General features: G+C 33.8%; 1 protein-coding gene across 1 annotated transcript in view; it reads right to left on the bottom strand.

Moving 5' to 3' along the window:
* LOC106869199 (uncharacterized) overlaps nt 1–27,500 on the bottom strand; it is a 234,676-nt gene that overhangs the window by 205,803 nt on the left and 1,373 nt on the right. The window contains exon 2 of the mRNA XM_014914841.3: nt 27,055–27,487. Coding sequence (XP_014770327.1) covers nt 27,055–27,457 — 403 coding nt within the window. The 5' untranslated portion in view covers nt 27,458–27,487. The remainder of the gene's footprint in view (nt 1–27,054; nt 27,488–27,500) is intronic.

Here is a 27,500-nt window from a genome sequence, read left to right as displayed (position 1 = left end):
AAACATTAAACCATCTTTCTTTCCTTCCCTGAGCGTCTGCTAATACTTTACATGTACCACGTCCTCACGTTGTTGTTTTTTCGTGTTTGTTCTTTTTGGGGGACACCACTTTTTCTTAGCTCCCTGTGTGATCCTTCTGTCCAGCATTCGCCATGATAGATCGCTGACCACTACATTTATATTTTTTCTCCTTGTTTCTCTCCTTATTTCTTTCTGTGTTCCTTTCAGTTGAAGAGCGTAGGCTCGAACCGTCAAAGACTTTGTCTATTCCCGAGCGTTAAACTAATACATCCATTTGTTGTTTACACCACCTGTCTTCGTCTGTTGTTTCTTTCGTAAATTCTCCCAAATATATATATATATATATATATATATATATATATATATATATATATATATATATATATATATATATATATATATATATATATACTCACATACGTTTATACCATTTGTTGAAAATAGAACTAAGTTCACAATGTCGCTTAGTTCATCTGTGTGCGGCACAGTTCCATACATAGCCTTATCTGTGTTTATCCTATAACATTTATTGTATGTGGATATATATTCTACCTCTTTGCAATATAAGTATATGTCTGTATATTTGTATATTTGGTTTTTTTGCGCTTTTGGTTTGTTTGTTTTTGATTTTGTTTTTTGTTGTTTTTTTTGTTTATGAATGCATGTACATATGTATGTATCTATATCTATTTATGTTTGTAATTTTGTGTATATGTAAATAGGATTTGTCAGAAAGAAAACTTTAATAATAGTTGGAAGGAACAAAATTAATTAAGCAAAACTTAATTAATGTATCAATAGAGCATTCCGTGGAGGCATTTTAAAATATATTTAATGTTCATATTAGGTACATATTGCTTAACATATGCTATCGACTTTTATGTACTGTAGTCGCCGATACTAAGGATAGAACAAGAGGAAAAGAAGAGAGAGAAAAAATAATATATTGAATTAGAATAAGTTAATTAGGTAAAAATAAATGGGAAAAAATATGTGATTTTTAAGTTTGATATCATAGAGACATCAAATTCCAAATTTTCGTAAAAGGACATTTCAACATTGTAGGAATATTGTATTAAATTAAAGTGGAATCACGAGCAACGTTTGTTTTCTTTTTTGTTGTGTGTGTGTGCGTGCGTGCGTTTGTGTGTGTGTGTGTGTGTGTGTGTGTGTGTGTGTGTGTGTGTGTGTGTTTGTATGATATTAATCTCATAGGGTGGATGTGGAAATTTGCTTGCAACATTTCAGATCATTGCTTTTTGTTGCTGTGTTGCTGCGTTTAGTCTTGATCAAACAGACACATGAATAAAAATGCTCCAACTGTAACTATTTCGTATATTTTTGCACAGTTTAATCTGGGACTACATTATATAGTAATGTGTCCGTCATTTTCTTTTGTTTTCATGAGGGGAGGAAGAAGAGTGTCATTTGATGAATATTCGGTTGCTATTTCTTGCAATTCAAGCAACTGTGTAGAGGTTTCCTCTCTGATTTCTTCGCTGTGATTGAAGATTCTAAAGGATTAAGCAAGGAACTTTAAAATCTAAAACGCATTTTAAAACGTACAAATAATCGGAAGCTAGTAAATCAAAAATAAATAAATCAATATAAAGACCTTCATCCGGGAAGAAAAACATTAAACCAGCCAGGGGGATGTTAACAAGTGTGTGGAAAACGAATATGAAAAAAAAAAATGTGCGCTGACGACCTTGGGGTGGTGGGGAGGGGACTTTCGGAAAATTCACACAATCCGATTTTTCCGTCATAACTTCCGGTAAAATGGATATATATATAGATTCTTTTTTTTTTTTTTACGGAATCCCACGTTTTTGGTTATGGAGGATCCGATTCCGAAAAACGGTTTTTGAAAAAATCGCGTTTTCAAAATTTCAATTAACTGAGACGGCTTTTTCGACGTTGATCTCGATTTTCTTCATGGTAATTTACGCAGTGCTCACGGAAACTAACGAATATTTTTTGATTCGTATACTCAATCCGAAATATGGTCCCTTTTAGTTTAGATATTTGTTTTCCACACATTTTTTTACACCTATTAGACTGGGGATTTTTTTAGTGACTGGGCGCTGCTGTGATCCTTTGACTAGCACGCATACAGAAACAGACAAAGCAACCGTTCATTTTTCACATTTAGGCAACAGGATGGCTGGGGGATTTTGGGTCGGAGCTTTTCATAAAAAAATTTGAAATTAAAATTTGAATTTGTGTTTATTTTTTCCATATTCTTAATCTCCGTATTTTCCCACGTAGATTGATGGGGGGAAAAAATTCGAAAATTTTTTTTTTTTAATTTGAAATTTTGAAAACGCGGTTTTCTGAAAAAAAATTTTTTGGAATCGGATCCTCCATAACCAAAAATGTGGTACTCCGTAAAAAAAATCAATATGGTTCCAGGTTCAGTCCCACTGCGTGGCACCTTGGGCAAGTGTCTTCTACTATAGCCTCGGGCCGACCACAGCCTTGTGAGTGGATGGAAACTGAAAGAAGCCCGTCGTATATATGTATATGTGTGTGTGTGTGTGTGTGTGTCTGTGTGTGTGTGTGTGTGTCTGTGTGTGTGTGTGTGTGTGTGTGTGTGTGTATGTGTGTGTGTGTGTGTGTGTGTGTGTGTGTGTGTGTGTGTGTGTTTGTGTGTCTGTGTTTGAACCCCCAACATCACTTGACAACTTATGCTGGTGTGTTTACGTCCCCGTGAGTTAGCGGTTCGGCAAAAGAACCGATAGAATAAGTACTAGGCTTACAAAGAATAAGTCCTGGTGTCAATTTGCTCGACTAAAGGCGGTGCTCCAGCATGGCCACAGTCAAATGACTGAAACAAGTAAAAGAGTAAAAGAGTATATATCCATTTCACCGGAAGTTATGACGGAAAAATCGGATTTGTGAATTTTCCGAAAATCCCCTATCCACCCATCACCTCAGGGTCGTCAGCGCGCATTTTTTTTTCATATTCGTTTTCCACACACTTGTTAATACCCACCAGGCTGGTTTATTTTTGTTCCCGGGTGAAAGTCTTTATATTGACCAATAAGTCTTACTCTCCAGCAGTAGTATTTAAAAATATAACTAATCTGTTATTTTTAAACCAATTTGTTTGGTAAGAGAGCAATTTTGATACAGCTAACTTAAAAACTTAAAGAGACTCTTGATTAGTTTTTTTTACATATATACAAGAGAAGAGTATATCAGTTTCGGCAAAACATAGTGTGTTGTTTGTATTATTAGATCCGAGGGTGAGGATAAAAAAAAGTTTACTAAAAAACATGGAACTGAATTATGTAATGCATTTACAGACATCACAGCATGTTTCATGGTATTTTTTCCGACTCACGGAGCTCTGAGTTCTAATATAACGGAAATCAACTTTGTTTGTCATCCCTTCGGGGTCGATAAAAAAGTACCAGTCCAGGGCAGTGGATTGGTAGAAATGTAAGAACATCGCGTCATGGCTTACTAGGCTGGTGCACTTAACTAGTCTCCCGGTTTAACACCACCACCTGGCTCCTTGGATACCTTTCACAGAGTCCACTCTTTTACAAGTATTCGATGTATATTTTCGCTTTGAGGACACGTCTTTCCCCTTCCTCCCTCCAATTTTGGAGGCCCTGTAACTTATCATGGACATCATCTTTCTTCGCTAAAATCTGCTGCTTTTCCAATTTCTGGCGTCGACCTAAAATATTAATATGCTTACATAGCAACATTGAAGCCTATATTTACGGGAAAGAAAAGTGCAATCAAGTGATATTGAAACTTTTTTAACTCTAGCATTTTTGAAGTGAAATAGATTCAGTCTAGAAGTTTCTTCAACTGAGATTCAGTTATTGTACTCAGTTTCAATGAACGATGCTCACCATATTTTTAGCCTGGAGGGAATATCATCAAGTAATAAGTATATATGATGAAAAGGGATTCAAAATAAATGGAGTGATAGGAATGACTATTAATTGCCTGGACATTTCTTATACCCTACTAGGCTTTTGGAAAGGAAAACAAATAATATGTTCAAGTAGCTTAATCTTAAGTGTCACAAATAAACACTCCATGAAGAATACCCATTGTGCATGAACTAGGGAGAAGTTAAGTGGTTTACTACCACTCCTGTAACTGTGATCGACAATGATTTGCGATAGCAGAGAGGTCATCAGGAATCCCATGTTTAACATCGGATGTGTAATTTTATGGAATGCTACAACACACAGTAAATCCCTATCCGTATTTGTCACATGGTAAACATGCAGGCTATATTTAGTACGAGCGGTTTCATGTCAATTCAAAAATATGTGTATGAAGGAAAAAAAACTGATGATGGAAAAACATCCATCGAGAAAATAAATTAAATGGTAATCAGGTTTGACATAATAATTCCGACAAAGGTTGCTCATTTTTTAGACATTGTTTTGCAATTCTTTCTTTTCCAAAACACCTTGTACCTATGATATAGGTCGTAAATATTTGACGGAGAACTTACTGCTGTTTATAGTTGTCTATTGATACCCAGTGCAATACCTGTAGTATCTGAAGGAGTGACTTACAGCCACACTTAGAATTAATGCATCGCAGTATTTTAAGAGTTTGTTCCAGAGAGATTAATGAATTTGATTTTCTGGACAAACCAGATCAGAAGTATCATTTCATTTGGTAGCAATGTATTGATTCTTTTTGACTATGAATAAGGAAAGATGTTTATAATCCACTACATCAAATCAAATTAATTCTGGAGCATATTTTATCGATCCTGGAAAAATAAATATGGATGACGTTGACCAGAATGCATTTGAAATATTTTCCTTCCTATTCTTTTTTAGTAATAAAATTTTTAGTGAGTCATGCTGGTTGCTGGCATTGGAATATTATTTTCAATGCAGTATATACATATATGCATATATACATGAATACATGTTTGTGCAGATATATATATATATATATATATATATATATATATATATATATATATATATATATATATACATACATATATATATTCTTTAATTGAAATGTGATACTTGTTACATCATTGCGATCTAAAAATTCCTGCCAAGTGGACTAAGTTGTGATTTTGTGATTTGAACTTGCAAATATTTAGAAAGAGACAAACTTGATAACAAAAATTATTAAATAATGTTTGTTTTATTTGGTGGGATTGGGGAATAATTGTTATTAGTTTTAAAATATCTTCGAATTTTACCGGCAGAGGGAAAAGGTATGCAATAGTATACACGGTTCTTTCAGGACAGTTTTGCTAATTATTGTAAATAACATTAAAATATTTAGGTAAATAATAATTATTTTTTACATTGTCACAAAATCTCAAATTTGTATGAGAGAGATGAATGTAGCCTGTTAAATTGAACTCAGTATATCACTGTTACTTATTTTATCGATCCTAGATGTATAAAGGCGACGTCGAAACCAAGGCATTTAATATAAAAGGCTGTAACTAAATGCCGTTTAATTTCATTCAGTTAACTGTTTCTGCCTGTTCAATTAAGTATCAGTAATGTACCATTACTATTCAATCTAGTCAACTTTACTATTCGCCTATAAAGTTGTGGTATTGGTCTTGTACCAACTAAAATCAGCATCGTCTCCTCAGTTATTAAAGATATTATTATTACGAAACAATGCTTTACATTTTGTTGTCCCTTATTGTATTATAAATTTTCTTTAGTCAAGAAGAAGGCAGTACCCATGATCTTTCACGAGACTTTCGAGACTTGTGGAAGTGAAATTAAAATACCCCAAACAGGAGTCGCCTGAGTGGATTCTGCAAGGGGTTCCCAAGATGCAAGGTGATGTTAAATTGAGCAGCAGAGTAAGTCTACCAGCCAAGTATGTTACAGCTGGATTTGAACTCAAAATGCAAAGACCCGGAAAAATATAGCGCACAGCATTCAGTCCGACGTTCTCCCAATCAAATACTTTGTGTTGGCACTTTTTTATAGATTCCGAGAAGGAGAATCAAAGTTTGTGTGAATTGAACTCAGCGGGTTGGAAAAAATACCTCGACACTATAAGATAAATTTCTTGTGTTCGAATCGAATTGACCGTTCACCTCTCTGGAGTCGATCAAATAAACAGTAGATATATATGGGGGTAGCGCGAGAGCTTCTATATGGTCGCTCGACGTAGCTAAATCTACTCCAACTCACACCCTACCTTTAAGAAATAGAGATGGACATATTAGATAATGTAGTTCTAGATACACTGTGTATGAGAGAGAGAAAAAATGAAATGGTTATGGCTTTGAAAGCCTTTGATCATAGTTCTGCAGGATGAGAACTCACTTGGGAGTAAACAGCAACAACAATAGCATCTCGGTCTTTTTAGTAAGGAATAAATCAATATGATTTCCATAGAATTTTCTAACTCAGTACGAAACAACATAAGAATAACTTCTCAATGGAATGTAAAGCTTAAATTTATAAATTATTAATCGCAATGAAATAGGCATGTAGAAAAAAAATGAAGGCTTCGATTTCTAGTAAGAATATATAATTTTTTAATGAGTCGACATGACGCTTTATATTTGTCATTTTACAAGGTTGATTTTGATTCTAAGTTAAAACTGCTCTGGTACCAGAATAGCATAATTATTATATTCTTGAGCAATTTTCATGTTAGAAATAACAAGAAAATTGCACATTTAATAGATTAACTTTAGTGCTATGTTTGTTTTCTTTAATTATGTTTCCAAAATCTTCAATAATTCTATCGAAAATGTCTCTAATAATTGCATTATAAAATGAAAAAAATTAACATAGATCTTATTTGATAAATTATAGCTTTTTGTGAAATTAGTAGAGACTACATGCTGATAAAGTACAGAATAGAATTTTGACAGTTCAGTACAAAATATGCCGCAGTTTGAGCAATTAAAATACACTCTGAAAAAATCGATTACAATAAAACGTAATGAGGGTTATTATCAATAAATAAATAAGATAAATGTAAAATAATTCATGCTGCTTTCTAAATAGAATCCAATTGTAGAACATGGCAGATATGGTTGAGTGTAGATCTACAATGTGTAATTTCGTACAGCTAGATTCTTCTGTGTCCAAATCCGACCGAGACTAACATTTTATTTGGGGGGGGGGGGGTTCTATTTCTTTGGAGTTTGTAAATTGTATATAGATGTCACTTCAATCAGCTATAAACCCTTTTAGCTTTTAAGAACCACTCCAAGCTTTAAAGAAATAAAAAGAGTATTTTAATGCTTTTGAAACTTCAGTGAGTTCGGGAAAACGCATAACTTGTTGAGCGTCAGACTAATTACTTTGTGTCGTTTCGTCTTACTCTTCTGTATTCAAATCCAGTTAAGGTTTCGTGAATACGTAACAAGTATTAATCATTATTCGAAGTTAAATATTTTATATCATCAGCGTTTCTATCGCTTTGAAGAAATGCACTAAATCCACAATATTGCCAAACTTAAGGAGCAACTTTTTGCATAAGTCGAGAAGGAAGGCTCTATGTGGTTCTTCGATATGCTAGACATGGTAGCCATATTTCTGTACAAATCTTTTAAAAAAAAAGGAAATATGTATTGAGTAATATAGTTTGAAATATAAGCTATGTCTGAAAAGACAGGGTAGACTGTGTTTGATTATATGTTTATTTGATCGAGGTTGTCATGGAGATAACAACACATATTTGAAGACGACATTTGATATTATGAAGAAACTATTTAAGCAAGGGAAGAGACAGACAACGAAATCGACACAGAAGTGGACTCTCATCAGTAGAGTTGGCGGTTCTTATGCTATCACCATCAGTGAACGAAATCTGTTAAGAAGGCAACTGCATAACCTCTCAGTCCATCTCGCTGTAATCAATGGAGTATTGTAAATTTGATAGAGGTTCATGAATTTGTAGCACCGAACTCAACACCTTCAAAGAATATAATTTTGTGATAGGGTTTGTTGGCATAATATATCCTTGATATATACTATGATATATACTATAATAGTTTGTAGTTTCCTACGTTCTTTCAACAACCATTTGACCTTTAAACTTTAAGATCTTACAGATTTGTATTAATCGAAATCTGGAGATCATTTACAGCGTGTGAAGTATGTAGTTGTTTTCTTTGTCCAAGAGCCCACGTTTAGCCAAACCGGCACATTGTTATATATCCTGTCGTTGTAATGATGTATTTTGGACATTGCATTCGTAAACTCGTTTTTACTGACACACTGGAAATTATGTAAATCACATGGGAAAGTAGTTGATTGTGTGACGCGCGCACACACGCGCACACAAATACTCTTACACATGTATTCAATCACACATGCACAAGCACACACACATAAATATATACACACACACGCATAAATATATACACACACACACATACACACATGCCTTTTTATAAGGTTTCGTGAAAGCATTGTTCATTTTCATTGCGCGACTATAAAATCGGGATAAGAATTTCTCTTTTAAACTCATAATAGCGTTAAAAAAGAACCCATACACTTTAATTTGTAATAATAATAATAATAATAATAATAATAATAATAATAATAATAATGTTTAAGTATGTTTTAAATCTGTAAGATAAAGTATTGGTAGCGTGCGAGTGCTTAAACCATTGTTTGAAATGACATGAAAGTGTCATACATTGCCGGAAGACAAATAAGTAGTTCTAAAGAGATTATTCATGGGATATAAACAAAAGTGGTAACATGTTAACAATAACGAAATGGATAACATGAATGTGTAAGATTAGACTGAAGTGAAAAGTACGTTTAAACATTCGTTTAAATTCACCTCTGTTTGCTGATATAATAACTGAAAACAATCTGCATGTTGTAAGTGGGATGGATTTATTTCAATGATGTTCAGGATGGAATGTATAGCGGTTAAACTGTAAACTATAAATAGAATTGTATAAACTCAGAAAATTGTGTATAAGATATGTTAGATAAAGTAACAACTGTTACACTACCTTTGTCCTACATATCTAGGCTCATGTATGAAGGTGTACAGAAAATTTTGATGGAGTTGTACAGAAATCTTTAAACAAAAGGTTAAGATGCAGTCGAACAGAGACTACGATCAAGTTTCAGTGATGGATCGGTAAAAGTTCTCTGACTTGACTTACATAACTAAATAAAGATCATTCGACGATTCCATAAAACAACACAACACACCTATACATTACTGCTGACGTCGACTCTTTCCTCGAATTCTGAATACTAATCTAAATAAACGTAAATGAAATTTAGTATTAAGAGAATACATATGAACAACAATAATAGCGACAAACATTTTATATCCGTTAAGATTACAGCTATATCAACTCGCTTTCTGTTATGAAAACAAAACTGAAACTAATAAATCAACATAGAAGCCTTTATGTCAGCGGACCTGAATCAAGGCTCCCAGGGTCGCAACCTACCCTCAAGCATTCTTCCGACAGCCCCCGACAGTCTTCCCTCTATAAATATAATGCTTTTTCTTTAATTGAAAAGTGTTGTACGCTTTTTGGTGCGTCCCTAAAAATTACTGGTATCTGAGCCGGATATTAAAAATGTCGAGAACCACTGCTCTGCGTAGTTGTATGATCTGCTGGAAATACCAGTCAGATCTACTCTAGAATCAGGCTTAACAACTTAACATACATCATGTGTGTGTGTGTGTATGTGTGTGTGTGTGTGTGTGTGTGTGTGTGTGTGTGTGTGTGTGTGTGTGTGTGTGTGTGTGTGTGTGTGTGTGTGTGTGTGTGTGAGTGTGTGTGTGTGTGTGTGCGCGTTGCGCGCGTGTGTGTGTGTGTGTGTGTGTGTTAAATAAAATGAGACAACAAAGCTATCTATTACTTTTGAAAATTCCCACAAAATAACTCATTTTCGAAACGTAACTTTAAACTTAGAAACCTACCAATACTCCCCATATCACAAACCTAACCAATACCTTAAGTACTTAAACATAAATTCCAATCGCCACAAATTCACCTTTGATAATTTAGTTAAGGGTATCTCAATTCGTATATCTGACCTCTTATCCACTGAGGAAATATTCGATAACCACACCCCATATTACAATCAAGCGCTCGCTGCCAGCGCCTTCTCCCAACACATAAAATACATCCCTAATGCTAAGCTCAAGCAACATATATCTCAAATCATATCACAACGACATGCCAACCACCAGAATCATACCAGACCACACATACACTATACTAGAACCCCAGGAAAAACCAGATTAAGACAACTTGGACTCCACACGCACACATATAACACTAGGTGAAAAGCTAAAACAACTAATAATTACGGGCCATATTACCCACCTCTAATTTCTAAAAATATAGCTAACACTACTCTTAAGCAACCAAAACAAAGCGGTGGCCACTCTATTCTATGGTATACACCCTCCCTTTCTCACTAAACGTTTAGAACTTAGCTTAATCCTTTTTTAATATACTGGACTCCAACTCCTCTCATCAACATAAATATTACTCTATCTTTTATAGATCTACTTTAAAGCTATCCTACTGCCCAACTTTGAGTTTATCATACAGCTTCTAATAAACGAAAACTTTCTCTCTATTATCAAAACTTACATTGTAACAACTCTGAATACATGAGCACCCAACATATACATAGCTCCAATATCGAACCCTATTCTTTAGACCACAATGGAAACCCTACCAATCCCACTAACACTAACCAGAATACTACTACCACCACTTCCACCACTATTACAGATAGGATAAATAACAACAACGATAGAAATATTAATGATAATAGTAATAATAATGTTAATAACATAGACTAATCTACCCCCTCTCTAACTTCTCCTACATCTTTACGCCCTCCATTCCTGAAAATAATCCCCACAATGCACTACCATGTAAATGCTGTGCTGGGCCATCTACCCTCTACAAACCCATTGCAGAAGGTCTGATGTAATTTATAAATGCATCATCCTCAACACACTTCACAATTCTACCACCATATATATCTAGGATCAACTGTAAATTTTAAACAACGATATACTGCGCATCTCAATTCTTTTAGATACGAGAAACAGTAAATCCACAACATTCGCCAGTCACATACATCATCTCAAAAATAGAATATTCTCTACACCATGTTATGTTCCATAATAAATTCAGGGCTTCCATGCCAAGATCAACAAAATGCCTGTAAGTTATGCCTAAAAGAGGCATTCCACATATTAAAACACAACTCTTCAATACTACAAAATAAATATAACGAGGCCCTAAGTACATGAAGCCACTGCTTTTTTCCATACCTTCAAATTTTACCACAAATCTAAATGCAACCTAAATAACCACACAGCACATATCCCGTAAGTCACTTAGGTAATCCATTAATTTGTTAACTCTCCAATCTTATTTTAATTGCTTAATACTACACATATGAGCATGCATATGCGTACGTATAGGGATGTATGTGCGGATGCATGTACACACCAGCCCATAGCCCATACGAGCAATGTCTCATTTCTTTGTGTTTTCTATCACTTCTCTAATGACCTTTGTTCTTCACATCTGACTGAGTTCATGCAACCACACTCAAGTTTACAGCAAACACTCGCCTCACCCTCTCCTCCTCCCATCACCTTTGCTGGTTCAAGCTCTGCCTTAATCCTTTTCCCAGACCTTCCTTTCGTGAACGTCCTTTCATGAACGTCGCCCCCCCCCCACCTGGGATTATCCTGCGGCCCACGTCTTTCCTGCAGGTATTATCTTACAAAGATTCGAAAAAAACATTAATGGCAACAATCTTACAGATGTAAGGAGAGCCGGAAAATACTCAGGGCATTATTCCTTCCTCTAGATCTAGCAAGTGAAAAGCATACTTACATAAAAAGCAGTAACCGTAACTCGTAAATGACTGTTCGTTTGTAGCATATATAAATGTGTGTGTGTGTATGGTGTGTGTGTGTGTATGGTGTGTGTGTGTGTGTGTATGGTGTGTGTGTGTATGGTGTGTGTGTGTATGGTGTGTGTGTGTATGGTGTGTGTGTGTATGGTGTGTGTGTGTATAGAGACAGACAGACAGACAGACATACAGACAAGAAGGGAGGGAGGTAGCAAGAGAAAAGGGAGTTAGAGACAGAGACTTGTGGAAAGAGAGAAAGCGGCTAACGATTATTCAAAGGTTTCAAACCTGGTAAATGTAATTCCATCACTTTTTCATTACGATCTTTCAAGAAGGATTTGCATTATAATAGTGTCGAAACTGAAAATGTACTTAAGAAAAGGCTAGCAGACATAAACATGTCAAATAAAGCACATGAATATAAAATTATGCCGTATAAAATTTATTAACTTTGATTAAAATGTATTATTCATATTGATGTGTGGCACTCAGTCAGCCCTGATCGAGTAGACTTACTTGGTCAGGGCTGTGTGTGTGTGTGTGTGTGTGTGTGTGTGAGTGAGAGAGAGAGAGAGAGAGAGAGAGAGAGAGAGAGAGAGAAAGAAAGAGAGAGAGAAATTGGATTATATAGTAGAGACCTACACTACCTGATGGGTCCTCTTTTGTAAGATTGTAGGCTGTAAAATGAGAGAGATTTGGTTGTTATTTCTTGCAGATTGCTCAGCCACGTAGAGATTCTCTGGCTCTTTCAGAATTTTGTTTCTTTGCTTCACTTCATAATAAAATACAAATTGAAATCAATGTGCCAAGTCAATATTCATTAGTACAAAACGTTTCCTGTATGTATCTCCTTAAATGAAGAATGCTGGATACAATTCAAAATTTTAAAGGAGAATTATGTCTTTTACTGTAAATCTGGATGAAAATCATTACCGTAAACTCTGCAGAATTAATTAGGTGTTAAATTTAATTGGCTGCTAATTTTAGATTTAAACTACTTTTGTTACTGAATTTCCTTTTATTGTTATTGTTCAGTCGATATAATTTAATCATTTTTTATTCTTGCTTTTTTATTGTTGCTTTTTTTTATTATTTTTATTGGGAGCATCTAGAACTAATTCGAATTGTCTTAACCAATCTTTCATTTGACCATAAGCCTAATTCAGAGTGTTTGTCTTTGTGAACTAACCGTGACTAGTAAACTGAACTATATTTAACACGATTGGTGCCATCAGACGAAATGAAACCTTGTCCTCCAGACAATTTAGAAAGGGCATTTCTCGGATCAAGATTTTTAATCTGTTGTCACTTCACCACAAATATATTGGATAATTGTATTTTGTAACTGCTTATATTGTGTAACTGCAGCCATTGAACTGAAATATGAACTTAACCCCAGAGACAGTGTTCATATTTGTTTTTAAATATTTTAATTTCGATTACCTTTAGCAGATGCTTGATACAAGACCGTATTCACTCTCCAAATCATGATTAAACTGAACTCATTTCAGATTAGAATTGTAACAAAAACACGCGGTAATAAACAAAAGATAAGATGATGTTTTTTTTATCAATCTGATAAGAAATGCAAGTTTATTGTTGAAGGATATATTTTTGTTTCCTAACAGTGCCAAAAACAGAAGAGGATTTATCTATCATTTTAAGATTACGCCAATAATCAAATGTACTTTTAAATATCAATATGGTTTCCCCCAAAACTCTGTAGGAAATTACAGCTGGTAATGTCATCAGGTTTAGTATTTATTGGTGTGATAAGTATACATTGTTTTCATTCGACAGCAGTCAGAAAAATGTTGTGGCTAGTCTTTGAAATTATTGAGTAGACAGGAAATATGTGTGTAAATAAACACTTACTAATAGTGACAGAGCAACTCGTGAGTATAAATATCTGTGGTGTGTACATGCACCTATGTTTGCATGCATGTGATAGAATGTGTGAGCGCGCGTGTGTGTGTGACTGTCTGTTTGCGTGGCTCAGTGTGTGTATTTGTGTGTGTGTGTATGTGTGTGTGTGTGTGTGTGTGTGTGTGTGTGTGTGTGTGTGAGGCATCTTTTCTAGTTTCTTCCTACATCACAGTAGAACAATCTATGCAGCTGAACTTTGGTATTTTAAATATTTTCAGTTTGAAAGTGAAACTTGAATTTTAAGGTTTTATATAGACACACTTTTATGAAGTATATCGATATGACAGCGTCCATAAGTATTCATATGTGTGTATGCTTATAAACATGAGCGTGTTTGTGCGTGAGAGCGAAAAACCATTGGTTACGGATGGTAATCTCGTTGTAGATTGATTCAACCAACGAAATTGGACTTTTTGCAGTATCCTTCGCTTTCTACGTTATCCTCTCTCTATCTCTCTCTCTCTCTCTCTCTCTCTCTCTCTCTCTCTCTCTCTCTCTCTCTCTCTCTCTTTCCTCCATTTTTTCTAAGTTAATAAAGCTGACCGTATTTTCATGAGTACCTCTGGTTATAAAATGTCTACATATAGAGGTAGCGTTCCACCTCCATTCAGAAACTCTTGAATCAATGATTATCCTGTTCTTGTCAACCATCCCACCTCCCTTAAATCACTGCATTAACCGCTAAATCATTCCATCCGCACCAGAATGTCATCCCTCTTAAATTCCCTGCTTATCCGTGTCTTTATTTTCTTACAACAATACAAAAAACATTAGTCACATTGATCACACTGATCTTAGAGAATCTCTGTTGGCCAAATGCCCTTTCTCGGAACAAACCAATAAATAAATATATGTGTGCTAAGGAAGTATATATATATATATATCGAGAATAACCAGCTGAAATTACAAGGATAATCTGGATCTCGACTGAAGAGAGAAAACTCCGAATGACATGTCCGTGCTTTCTTTGTATCGTCTATCTGTATATGTTTTGTACCTTTCTTGAATCACCTAACTGTCTGGATATTTTGCGTTCTTGTCCCATTCTGTATTATATATATATACCAATGTATTTTAGATACGACTACTATCAACATGCTCAAGTTAAATTTTAGGGCAGAACATCATTTATGTAACGAGAAACTGAGATGCATCACCCGAAGAGATATTTCTGCACTGTTTGGTGCGCTGTAATTCACTATATAGTTTCCTACCCACGAAGGAGCGGTGCAAGGTGTGTAGAAACGATCGTTGTGACAAATAAAGTTTCCAGTATACACTATCTCCCGTATCCATTGTTTCTACTATACTTATATGGATACGCACGTAAATATATGCAAAGACAATTTCATTTCTGCTAAAAGCGTTATAATTTGGATAAATAAAAACTATTTTCGGCACATCACCTGAAATATTGTTGCATGCATTTTACTATATATTCTTCAACAACAAGCATCATGTGACACTTTATTTTTGTGACATTCAGTAAATGTTCTTCACACTTCAAAACTGTTTATCTTAATTATTGAAGTCTGTGAAGCTTTAGGGCCCAGTAATTGACTATTAATACTGAAAAATGTCCGGAGTTGTCTTTCTAGCTGTCAAATATCAAATCTACTCCTAAGGGTATATCTCCAGTTAATTTTTAGTCAGTTGAATCTTGGGGAATTTTCTCCCTGGCTTCTTTTAGATGTATTTCATTAACAGTAGTGACTGTTCTCATTGTGGTTATAATTTCAGTTGGTGAAATATATTTTTTCGGTACAAAATATTAAGTATGGCAAATTGCTTTTAACAATATATATGTATGTTTGCATATTTATACGCATGAGGGAGGGATAGAATGAGAGAAAGAATGTGTGTGTGTGTGAAAGTGCACGTGGGTATGTGTGTGTATATATACTTATATATTTGTATTATGTATGTATACGTGGGTGTGTATATATGCATGTGTGTGTTTGTGTATGTATGCATACGCAGATAATGTCCATTGTTTGACTTAACTTGATCAGCCAGCTTTAGTTCATAATAGCTGTCAATGCATAAACACGTGCATGCACTCGTATGAATGCGCACACCCACACGTGCACGAGCACACATTCAGAAACATTCATACACCAATATATGTAAGTATTGGTGTTTGCGCGTTTATGTATGTGTGTGAATGTGTTTGTGTATCAGTGTGTGTATGTGTGTGTGTGTATATATGTGTGTGTGTGTGTGTGTGTGTGTGTGTGTGTGTGTGTGTGTGTGTGTGTGTAAGGTGGATTTTTCTATTTGAGGACAATATAGTTGTGTATACGTAAGCAAGTATGCAGAAGCATTTTTTATGTAGACATTCTATATGTGCGTGTGTAAATAAAAACATTTTTCTATATGCAAGCAATGAAGCGTTGTAGGTTTTCCCCTATATGCTCTGTGTGTGTGTGTGCTTGTGTGTGTGTGTGTGTGTGTGTGTGTGTGTGTGTGTCTGCATGCGCGTGCGTGTGTCTGTGTGTCTGTGTGTCTGTGTGTGTGTCCGTGTGTGTCTGTGTGTGTCTGTGTTTTGTATATGTAGACATCTATTTTCTATAAGTTGATGTTTGTAACCCCGGATCAGCCTTCACTTTACAGATTTATTATCAAAGCGCGCTCGCCATGACTATACTGCCTTTATTTTTCTCTTTTGTTTTTGACAATTTATAGATTACAATGCTAATATGTCTGTGTTCTGTGTCATTTCTTTTTGAAGAGAGTCTGGGCTTGCTATTCCTTGAGTTGAGCGGCAGCTTAAAGACTACTTCATTTTGAAATATGTAGACACAGCGTTTATGTGAACGTATACGTAAAGAGGGGAGAGTGTCCATGTGTGCATGTGTATATGTGTGGATAGATTAAAAGTATTTAGATATATAAACTCAGCATGTGTATGTCTGTGATTGCATATATATGTATATAAACTTTTCTATTATATAGACCATATATACATACATACATACATACATACATATAAATTTATATATACATATATATATATATATATATATATATATATATATATATTCGTGGCTATATGAGGAAAGAGAGAGAACTATGCGGCTAAGTATATTTGAACAGATGCAGACGCTGTGTTCATGTTTAGAAAAGCTGTATATACAGCATCGTTGAATAAGCAGACATTTGTGTTTATAATAATTCAAAATGTGTATATTACACATGGTGGGTTGTAAGTTAGTGTATGTACGTGTATCTAAAGTTTCATATGGGCATAGTGAACATCTGTTTATGTATGATGTATGTATGTTAGGAATTGATATGTATATTTTGACAGATAAATTGTATTACACTATTACACTCAGGAACAGCCCTCTCGGCAGACACAGGAGTGTGATGCTTCTCTTAGTGTGCATAAATATTTTTTTCTCTCCTTGAAACCTGATTGTAAATTACTTACACGCTTATACACAGCAATTATATAAATACGCAATGTGTGTGTGTGTTTGTATATGAGTGTGTATATACACAGACAAACAAGCACACACACACACCTTCATACACACACATACACACATACACACACATACGTTAATGCATACTAGCGCTAACGCGCTATCTTCAAGAAAGAGTGTTACCATTGTATATGACTTAATAAAAAATATAGTGATTACGATTAAATATATTTGAACGGTATACTGAGAAATATATACCTGTAAAAATCATATACGTTTCGTTATCCGGGAGTCAGCTGGGTGTATGTCATTTTCATTATAGCACTGATTAAAATTACCTGGAATATATATTAAACATTTGCAATGGCGCTTCTTTAAAAAAAATACTAATTTTACTTATTCGAAAATTTAAATAGAAGTGAGATTTTAAGGAAGGCTTTTGAAATTTGATATAAACAGTATCGTTTACTGCAGGACTGATTAAAAACAACTATGAATGTTGTAACCCGGAACTGTGTATGATTGGTGAAGGATTGAAGCAGATATCAGCGTTTACTATCGGAAATCCGAGCAGACAAGAATTATTTTCAATAAGAAAGGATAAATAAGGATAGTCGATCGGGAGTGTCCGACAAATATCGTGAGAAAATTGTTCGCATTTTCGCGTTCCGAGGTCAATAAATAAAATACTGGAATTGACCTCCCCCCTCTCTCTCTCTCTCTCTCTCTCTCTCTCTCTCTCTCTCTCTCTCTCTCTCTCTTTCTCTGTATATATGTATATATGTATATATGCATATACATGTATGCATAGAATGAATGTACATACATAGTGTATACCTTCTGCTGTACAGAGTGTATGTGTCAATAAAAAAGAGAGTTGTCAGAAGTTGGTGAAATATTGTTTATTTCTTACTTAAAATATTTTGTTAGGCTCATTTGTTCTCTGTTTAAAGAATCACCACATGCGCGCGCGCACGCACACACACACACACACACACACACACACACACACACTCGCATACACACATTTAAAACTTACCACTCCCAAAGTTCACGCATTCTTTATCCAATCTAAAGATTCAAGTAAACGACATTATTAAGAATATTTAAATTTCTGATATTCTTCAATAAACACCTGAAATTTCTTTACACATTCTCATAAACAGTAATCTACAATTTTTGAATAGTTCTATGAAACACAAAAGCACTAGAAAATTTAATAAATAATGAACACCATTGAACAACTTCTGACTACTTCCTTTTTTATTAATATGTCCTTGTGTACGCATGTACGTGCACCAGTGGTTGTGTGTGTATGTGCATGTGTGTGCATTAGCATCAGCTGAGGCTATTCAATCAATCTTTACACTTCTCAGCCCTTCTCTACATACAGACACATATAAACTTATATATGTGTTTGTGCGTGCGCATGTGATGTGTGTAAGTATGGATAGATAGATAGATAGATAGATAGATAGATAGATAGATAGATAGATAGATAGATAGATACACACATACATACATAGATAGGTAGGTAGGTAGATACGTACGTACATGCATACATATTGTTTAATGAATAGAGAATATATTACTATGAGCTACCATTAGTTTCATGCAGTATTTGACAGAGTATTTTATAACACGTCTGGTGCCTTCATGCAATCTTCGTGCTGTGCTCACATGGCTGTGGTCCATCTCGCATCAAATGGAGTACTTTTTTTGTTGATCTTACCTCCATGGAACAGTATACTATATATATATATATAATATATATATATATATTTATTATATATATATATATATATATATATATATATATATATATATATATATATATATATATATATATATATATATATATATATATATATGTTTGTCCCCCCACCATCACTTGACAACCGATGTTGGTGTGTTTACGTCCCGGTAACTTAGCGGTTCGGCAAAAGACACCGATAGAATAAGTTCTAGACTTACAAAGAACAAGTCCTGGGGTTGATTTGTTCGGCTAAAGACAGTGCTCCAACAGGGCCCTACTCAAATGACTAAAACAAGTAGAAGTATATATATATATATATGTATATATATATATATATATATATATATATAGAGAGAGAGAGAGAGAGAGAGACAGACAGACAGAGAGACAGAGACACAGACAGAGACACAGACACAGACAGACAGACAGACAGACAGACAGACAGACAGACAGGCAGACAGGCAGACAGACAGAGATGTATGTGTGGGTGTATATATATTTAATATACAAGCATACTTCCACAGACAGACAAACATATACATTCATATATAGATATACAAGTAGCATGAGAAATGAGTGAGTGTGTGTGTGTGTGTGTGTGTGTGTGTGTGTGTGTGTGTGTGTGTGTGTGTGTGTGCATGGTTACCTATTAATTTGTTGTGGTTCAGCAACCATTTGCACTTGGCACCTTGAATGCAGCAGTTGCAAATAACCATAATGGTGAAACGTACGAAGAAAACAAATCATATAAATTGCATCGTTATCATAATTTTTCATAGGTGTATGTGAGAGAGAGAGAGTGTGTGTGTGTGTATGTACGTATGTGTGTGTGTGTATGTACGTATGTGTGTGTGTGTATGTACGTATGCGTGTGTGTATGTACGTATGTGTGTGTGTATGTACGTATGTGCGTGTGTATTATATATTATAAATTTGTATTTAACTGCTTATATGTGTATTCAGGCATATATGTATGTAGAGCCTGACTGGCTCCTGTAGGATTTTCGAGCGAGATCGTTGCCAGTGCCCCTGGACTGGCTTGTGCGGGTGGCACATAAAAGACACCATTTCGAGCGTGGCCGTTTTCGTGCGGGTGACACGTAAAAGCACCCACTACACTCTCTGAGTGGTTGGCGTTAGGAAGGGCATCCAGCTGTAGAAACTCTGCCAAATCAGACTGGAGCCTGGTGTTGCCATCCGGTTTCACCAGTCCTCAGTCAAATCGTCCAACCCATGCTAGCATGGAAAGCGGACGTTAAACGATGATGATGATGATGATGATGGATTATGTATAATGTATCTACCTATGCACACACGTGGTAAAATATATATTGACAAGGGATTTCAAGGGTGGTGGTGGTGGTGGTGGTGGTTGTTTCTACTCAGATCATCCCAGATCCAATAGATCTATATTAACAAAGCTGAAAACCAAAAACTGAAACCGGATTACAGAGTCCATTCTACTCCATGACAGCACTTAAGATATTGTTGTTCTGCGCTGGTCATAAAGGCTTTCTAGATTAGGAAAGAAGAAACAGGAATTTACAGCACTCATGTACGTATCTCTTTAAACAGTTACCATACAAAAAAAGATAATGAACTTGTTTCATCCTAAGGTTGTAACTATATAATATACCTTTCCAAAATACAGTACTTTTTAACACTACTTATTACTTCTGATTGTTTAAAATGCCATTCGAGACAATTAGAGGGGTTTTTATGTGGTCACTCAACCTGTTAGAAATCGCTACAAAATTTCTCTCGAATCACACCTTATAGGTTTCAAAAGATTGGCTGGTGATGATCTTGAGACATTATACCTGAAAAATCAAGACAAGATAGTTATGGTTAGAACGCTTTTGATTGATTAGAGTTTAAACAACAAAAGTGCATATGTTCCTTGGAAGCTTTAAAATAGAAGTGAAACTGAGACGTCGACGCAAGTTCACATCGAGTTCAGTTTGATTTACGCAGTTAATAAATATTCATGGGAAATACTCGAATCAAAAAAAGGGAGCTCCCACATTGTTGGCCGACCTGCTCGAAATAGCATCAATATCTCCCTTAAAATCACACTTAACTATCTAGACAAAAGACATATTAGACAATATAAACCGGGGTAAAAATATACCAAAGGAAAATGGTCACTACAAGGACGTATTTGATCTTAGGGCAAAACAAATACAGTCTTAAGAAAGGCTTGAACAAGGAAAATACTATACTCTGTACTACTGTCTAGTTGTGAGATAGGAAGTGTGATAGGTAAAAATAAACCATTTTTAGAATTTAATGGAGTGAGAGGATACTTTGATGTTGGCAATAGATTGCTACACCAGTTGCTTCACTCTATATAGAATATGTATTTATGTCCACGGTCAAATTATATTAATGCTGAGACTTCCTTTAATTATCATCAAGTTTGTTACAGAAATCATTATTTCATATGTAACAGTGAATGCCGTTTAGTAAAGATAAGCTCCTGACGAGACACGCTAGATATTCTATTTCTGCAGTGCAAGTGTTGTAGTTTGCAGGTTTGTAAAGCGCTTTTGATTTGCTGTATGTTAATCTGTAATCTACTAGCTTGCTACAACAAACCGTATATCACTTCTCATTTTAACAACTGCAATAAAATGCTGACTACTCAATATTTGTAGAACAATTGAAGAAGCGACATAAACATAATATATCAAACACAATAAGAAAAAAACATTGAAGGCCAATGTTAATGAGTGCACATCTTATGTTAGTTTCTTTTGTGATTGAGTTGCACAAAAAAGAGGCAGAAAAGAACCTCAACTGAGTTAGAAAGTGAGCTGTAATCTCCACCTGATGGCAGTTTACATTCATTCCAGAAGACTTATAACAAACAAAAAGTGCATTGTCTTTTTGCTTTGATTTTTATATATGTTTTTGTTCAAACAACTGAGAAGCGTTGTGTTGCTACTCTCGTGTTTATTACTTAGCTCGAAGTCACTCCTATGACCAAAACTATTCAAGTCAGGACCGTTCTATCTTTACTTTCAGATATAATATATTTAGGACCATATTGTCCAATGTATCTTCCTGTTTGTGACACAGATTACTATGTTTTAAGGAAGAGGAGTAACCTGGATGACGTGACACTTATGTCTTCTAAACATTCATGAACCACATTAAGTACTATGAGACTATCAACAGCCCAGTTGTTGAATCAGATCTCAGTTGCAGGCGTCATTCGCTGTCTACTTATTTCTCTCATCCCACTCCATACAACTCTGTTTAAACCTTATTTTCACGTCGCTTGATAGTTATTACATTGGTTGACACCTCGCTTTATAATCATTGACAAAGAAGTTTCTAATCTTTCGTCGTCGTCGTCGTTGTTGTTGTTATTGTTGTTGAGAATGGTTTTGTATACCGGTAAATCTCACGTGCGCTATTTTATTCAGTCCAGGTTTCGACAGATATATATATGTATGCGTCAGTGCACACACATTCACACGCATGCAGACACACACAAACGCGCACGCACCCATACATGCACACACACTTACGCATAGAGATGTCTGTGCGTCTGTATAAAATGTGTAATTCGGCTGCGCGAAGGCTGGTATTATTGTGTTTATACCAAGATTGTAGACCGCTGGCATTTATTCATTCATCCACATAAATAGAGGTACATAAGCATATACATGTATATATGTATACACATCCATAGATATAAATATGGCATCGATAGATAGATAGATAGATAGATAGATAGATAGATAGATAGATAGATAGATAGATAGATAGATAGATAGATAGAGATACGTAAACACACACACATATATTTATACACACATACATACAAACATGTATGCATATAAATGTGCATGTGTGTAAGTATATATATATAGTAGTGAAAATCAGCTACTTTATATGGATATATATATATGTGTGTATGTGTGTGTGTGTGTGTGTGTGTGTGTGTGTGTGTGTGTGTGTGTGTGTGTGTATTATAATTCTTTACATATATATGTTTGTATAGACATATATATGTACGTGTGTGTATGTTTATAGACTTTCTTATAAATGTGTAGATACATGTATGTATGTATACATATATATATGTATATATGTATACATATATATGCATATATGTGTGTGTGAGTGTGTATGTATAATATGGTAATGTGTGTGTGAGTGTGTATGTATAATGTGGTAATGTGCGCGTGTTTATATATAAACATACATATGTTTAAACATATAAGCATTATTATACCATCCGTTTATGTTTATATGTGTGAATATATGTGTGTCTGTGTGTATTTATACATATAAACATTATACATTTGTATACATGCATTTCTATATGTTTGTATAGGAAGACATATATATGTAAGTGTGTGTGTGTATGTGTATAGACATACTTTTGTATATATGGGTATACACTAGCAGTGCCCCAACATTGCCACAGTCTTCAAGCTGAAACGTATAAAAAAATAAAGAAATACATACGCGCGAGCGTGTGTGTAGATATATTTAGTCATAACATTATATACATATACGTATAAAGACATAATATATTGTAAGTATATATATGCATATATAAGTTTTATATATATGCATATATAAGTGTGTGTGTGCGTTTGTGTAATTATATATATAAACATTATACATTTGTGAGCATGTAAGCATGATTATAATGGCTCTCTATGACTGTATAAGTGTATGTATATATATATATATATATATATATATATATGTGTGTGTGTGTGTGTGTGTATAAATATATTTATATCTATATATGTATTTATATATATGTATATATATATATATATATATATATATATATATATATATATATATATATATATATATATATATATATATATACACACACATATAGATAGATTATATATAGGTATGTGTGTATATATGTACTATGTATATTATATATATATATATATATATATATATATATATACATACATATATATATATATATATATATATATATATATATATATATATATACGTCTGTGTGTCGTGTATGCATGTACATATATTTATATATATATGTGTGTGTATGGGGGGTGTAAAAACATGCATATATATATACATATATATATATATATATATATATATATATATATATATATATATATATATATATATATATATATATATATGTCTGTATTTAAACATACAAGCATGATTGTAATGCCTGTGTGTTTGTGTGTGTGTGTGTATATATATATATATATATGCACACACATTCGCATACACCCTTTCATTAATACGTATTGAGTGTTGCATATTTTGAATAGAGGAGTAAGGGTGTCTGGTGATCACGATAATTAGTCGCGTTTATATACAGGTAAACTTTATATTCTGTCTAATGACAGGGACCGTAGGAATATGAGAGGGTAAGTATATATTTCTAGACAAAAAATGACTTGAAGCTTTTTCAGACAGTTAAGTCCATATGCTACGATAAGGGATTATGAACTCTTAATGTGGAAAGGGGAACCTTGTTGTTATTGAAAGTTTTGACTGATTTTCATTCGCCTGAGATGGGGAGAGAGATGGAGGAAAACGGTGCGGTGAGAGGAGAGAATGGAGATGTATACGCATCCATCTATGCATTTGCTTTTTCAATAAATCGGGAAGAAAAAAATATATTTATACATACACATACGTACGTGTGTACATATAGATAGATAGATAGATAGATAGATAGATAGATAGATAGATAGATAGATAGATAGATAGATAGACAGACAGACAGACAGACAGATAGATAGATAGATAGATAGATAGATAGATAGATAGATAGATAGATAGATAGATAGATAGATAGATAGATAGATTATATTTTATATACAAATATATATATATAAATGCTAAATTTTCCAGAAGTTTGACCTATGCAAACATGTACACAAAGTCTGGGTACATGGGGATTAACACATACTTTAAGAAATTATTATTTCTTATACTTAATTGTTTGTGTTATGATTTTTTTTTTTACTTCATGTACCCACATGGGGATTAACACATACTTTAAGAAATTATTATTTCTTATATTTAATTCTTTATGTTATGATTTTATTTACTCCATGTACCCAGACTTTGTGGACACCCTGTATATGTACTCGCACAGAAATCAAAATATACAAATTCGCTTACGCAATGTTATGCATGAACACACATATACATATGCGGGAATATATACATATATACAAGCATTTATGCATGCACGCATACATATATAGCTACTGAGATAATGTTGCTTAAATTGAATGATAATACTTCATTTCCATGCTAGAAACCGGATCTTTCTCTTTTAGTGAGAAAATTATACAACAAAATTAAAAGAACATCCTTATATATATATATATATATATATATATATATATATATACATACGTACGTACATAACAAAACAGTTTCGATCTATTGTATATTCAGTGAAATATCATTATATTTATGGGGTGGAATTGCGTCAGGGATCATATTGTAGATTTATTTATGACGAAATTTTGACACTTCATAATTTTTACAATACATACTACCAGAGAATAAGACAAAAGCGAGTACATCAGTTTGTATGCAGGTTTTCAACTGGCTAACATGATCGTTCTACAATGTAATTGTTTGTTTCAACGTTACGATCTTGGATCAAGTTTCTTGTCAAACAAATATATACAACACCGAAATGAGCATATGTATGTATGTATGTATGTATGTATGTATGTATGTATGTATGTATGTATGTATGTATGCATGTATGCATGGATGGATGGATGGATGGATGGATGGGTGGATGGATGTGTGTGTGTATGTATGTAAGTATTTATATTGATAATAGTGTGTGTATGTGTGTGTAGGTAGGTAGGTAGGTACGTCGGTCGGTAGATACATACACAGACAGCCAAGCAGACTCATGCATACGTAGATACATGCATACATACATACATACATAAGTAGACAGACAGACAGATAGATAGATAGATAGATAGATAGATAGATAGATAGATAGATAGATAGATAGATAGATAGATACATACATACATACATACATTTCTTTTATTAGCCACACAGGGCTCAACGAAGATGGGACATAGATAGATAGATAGATAGATGTCTTGACCAAATTTACTTCATTCTTCTACAACTTCTTAAGGCACAATGACGAAAACAAGGAACTAATTATTTCAATGGACAAAAAAAACAACAGAAAATGAATTAAACACAAAAGAAATCAAAACAAAGACAAAAAAAATTATTAAGAATGGTTTTTGTTTAAAAAGAAAAATAAAAACAACACGTGAAAACTTTTGGTCTTTTTTTTTAAATAAGTACAAATAACAACATAATTAACAAAATGTTTGTTTTTTTCTCTTTTTTTATAAAAAAATAAAATGTTTGTATAGAAAATATCAACAGGATCGACTATACACAAGCACACACACACGCACATATTTATATATACATAGATATACACCCAGAGATGTATGCACATGTGGGCTTACATATATATATATGCATATATATATATATGCATATATATATATATGCATATATATATATATATATATATATATATATATATATATATATATATATATATATATATATATATATATATATGTATATGTATATATATATATATATATATATATATATATATATATATATATATATATATATGTATATATATATATATATATATATATATATATGCATATATGTATATATATATATATATATATATATAATATATATATATATATATATATATATATATATATATATATATATATATATATATATATATGCGTGTATATGTGTGTGTATCTGTATTTCTATATTGTGCAAAACTTTAAATGCAGCCGTGTTTGTTGACAGTGTACAAATACAAATGTGCCAGTGAGTGGAAGGTCGCGGTGACGATATATATATATATTACTCTCTTTCTCTTTCTCTCATTATATTTCTTGTTTTTTTTCTTTCTTTTTTTCTTCTTTTTTATCCACATAATAATATTAATAGCAATGGAATAAAGAGTAACTTCGCGTCTACGTACCCTCAGGAGTATCCATTCGGTAACTACACTGCGCTGATTGTCTGGAAAGTTTTTCATTGTTCATTTTGTTTTGACTGAATCGTTTCCTTACCACATTCGATACGATATGGCCAAATCGCCAATGTCGATTAAATACAAAGAAAAGAATCACTAATCCAAGAATTAGGAAGACAAATACGATCACAGTAATAGTGGTAGTATGATGGTTCTCCTGGAAGTGTCCCTTAGGTGGTGGCATGCACTGCTTTAGATAGAACTGCCAACAGCTGCTGTTGCGTAGCTTCTTAATGAATGTCTGGTTAAACCAAATTGGAATATCCGGCGGTTTCATTTTACAGTAAGGACGCGCAAATGTTTCAAGCCCCACAACAACAGCCGCCTCACACGAGGGATTTAGAGCCATGGTTTTCAATTACCTTCTATCTTGACTGGTCTAAAAATATAAT

Source organism: Octopus bimaculoides, chromosome 1 (genome assembly GCF_046866305.1).
Source record: "Octopus bimaculoides isolate indiv1 chromosome 1, ASM4686630v1, whole genome shotgun sequence".
NCBI classification, from domain to species: Eukaryota; Metazoa; Mollusca; class Cephalopoda; order Octopoda; family Octopodidae; genus Octopus; species Octopus bimaculoides.
This window is presented reverse-complemented; position numbering and strand designations above follow the sequence as displayed.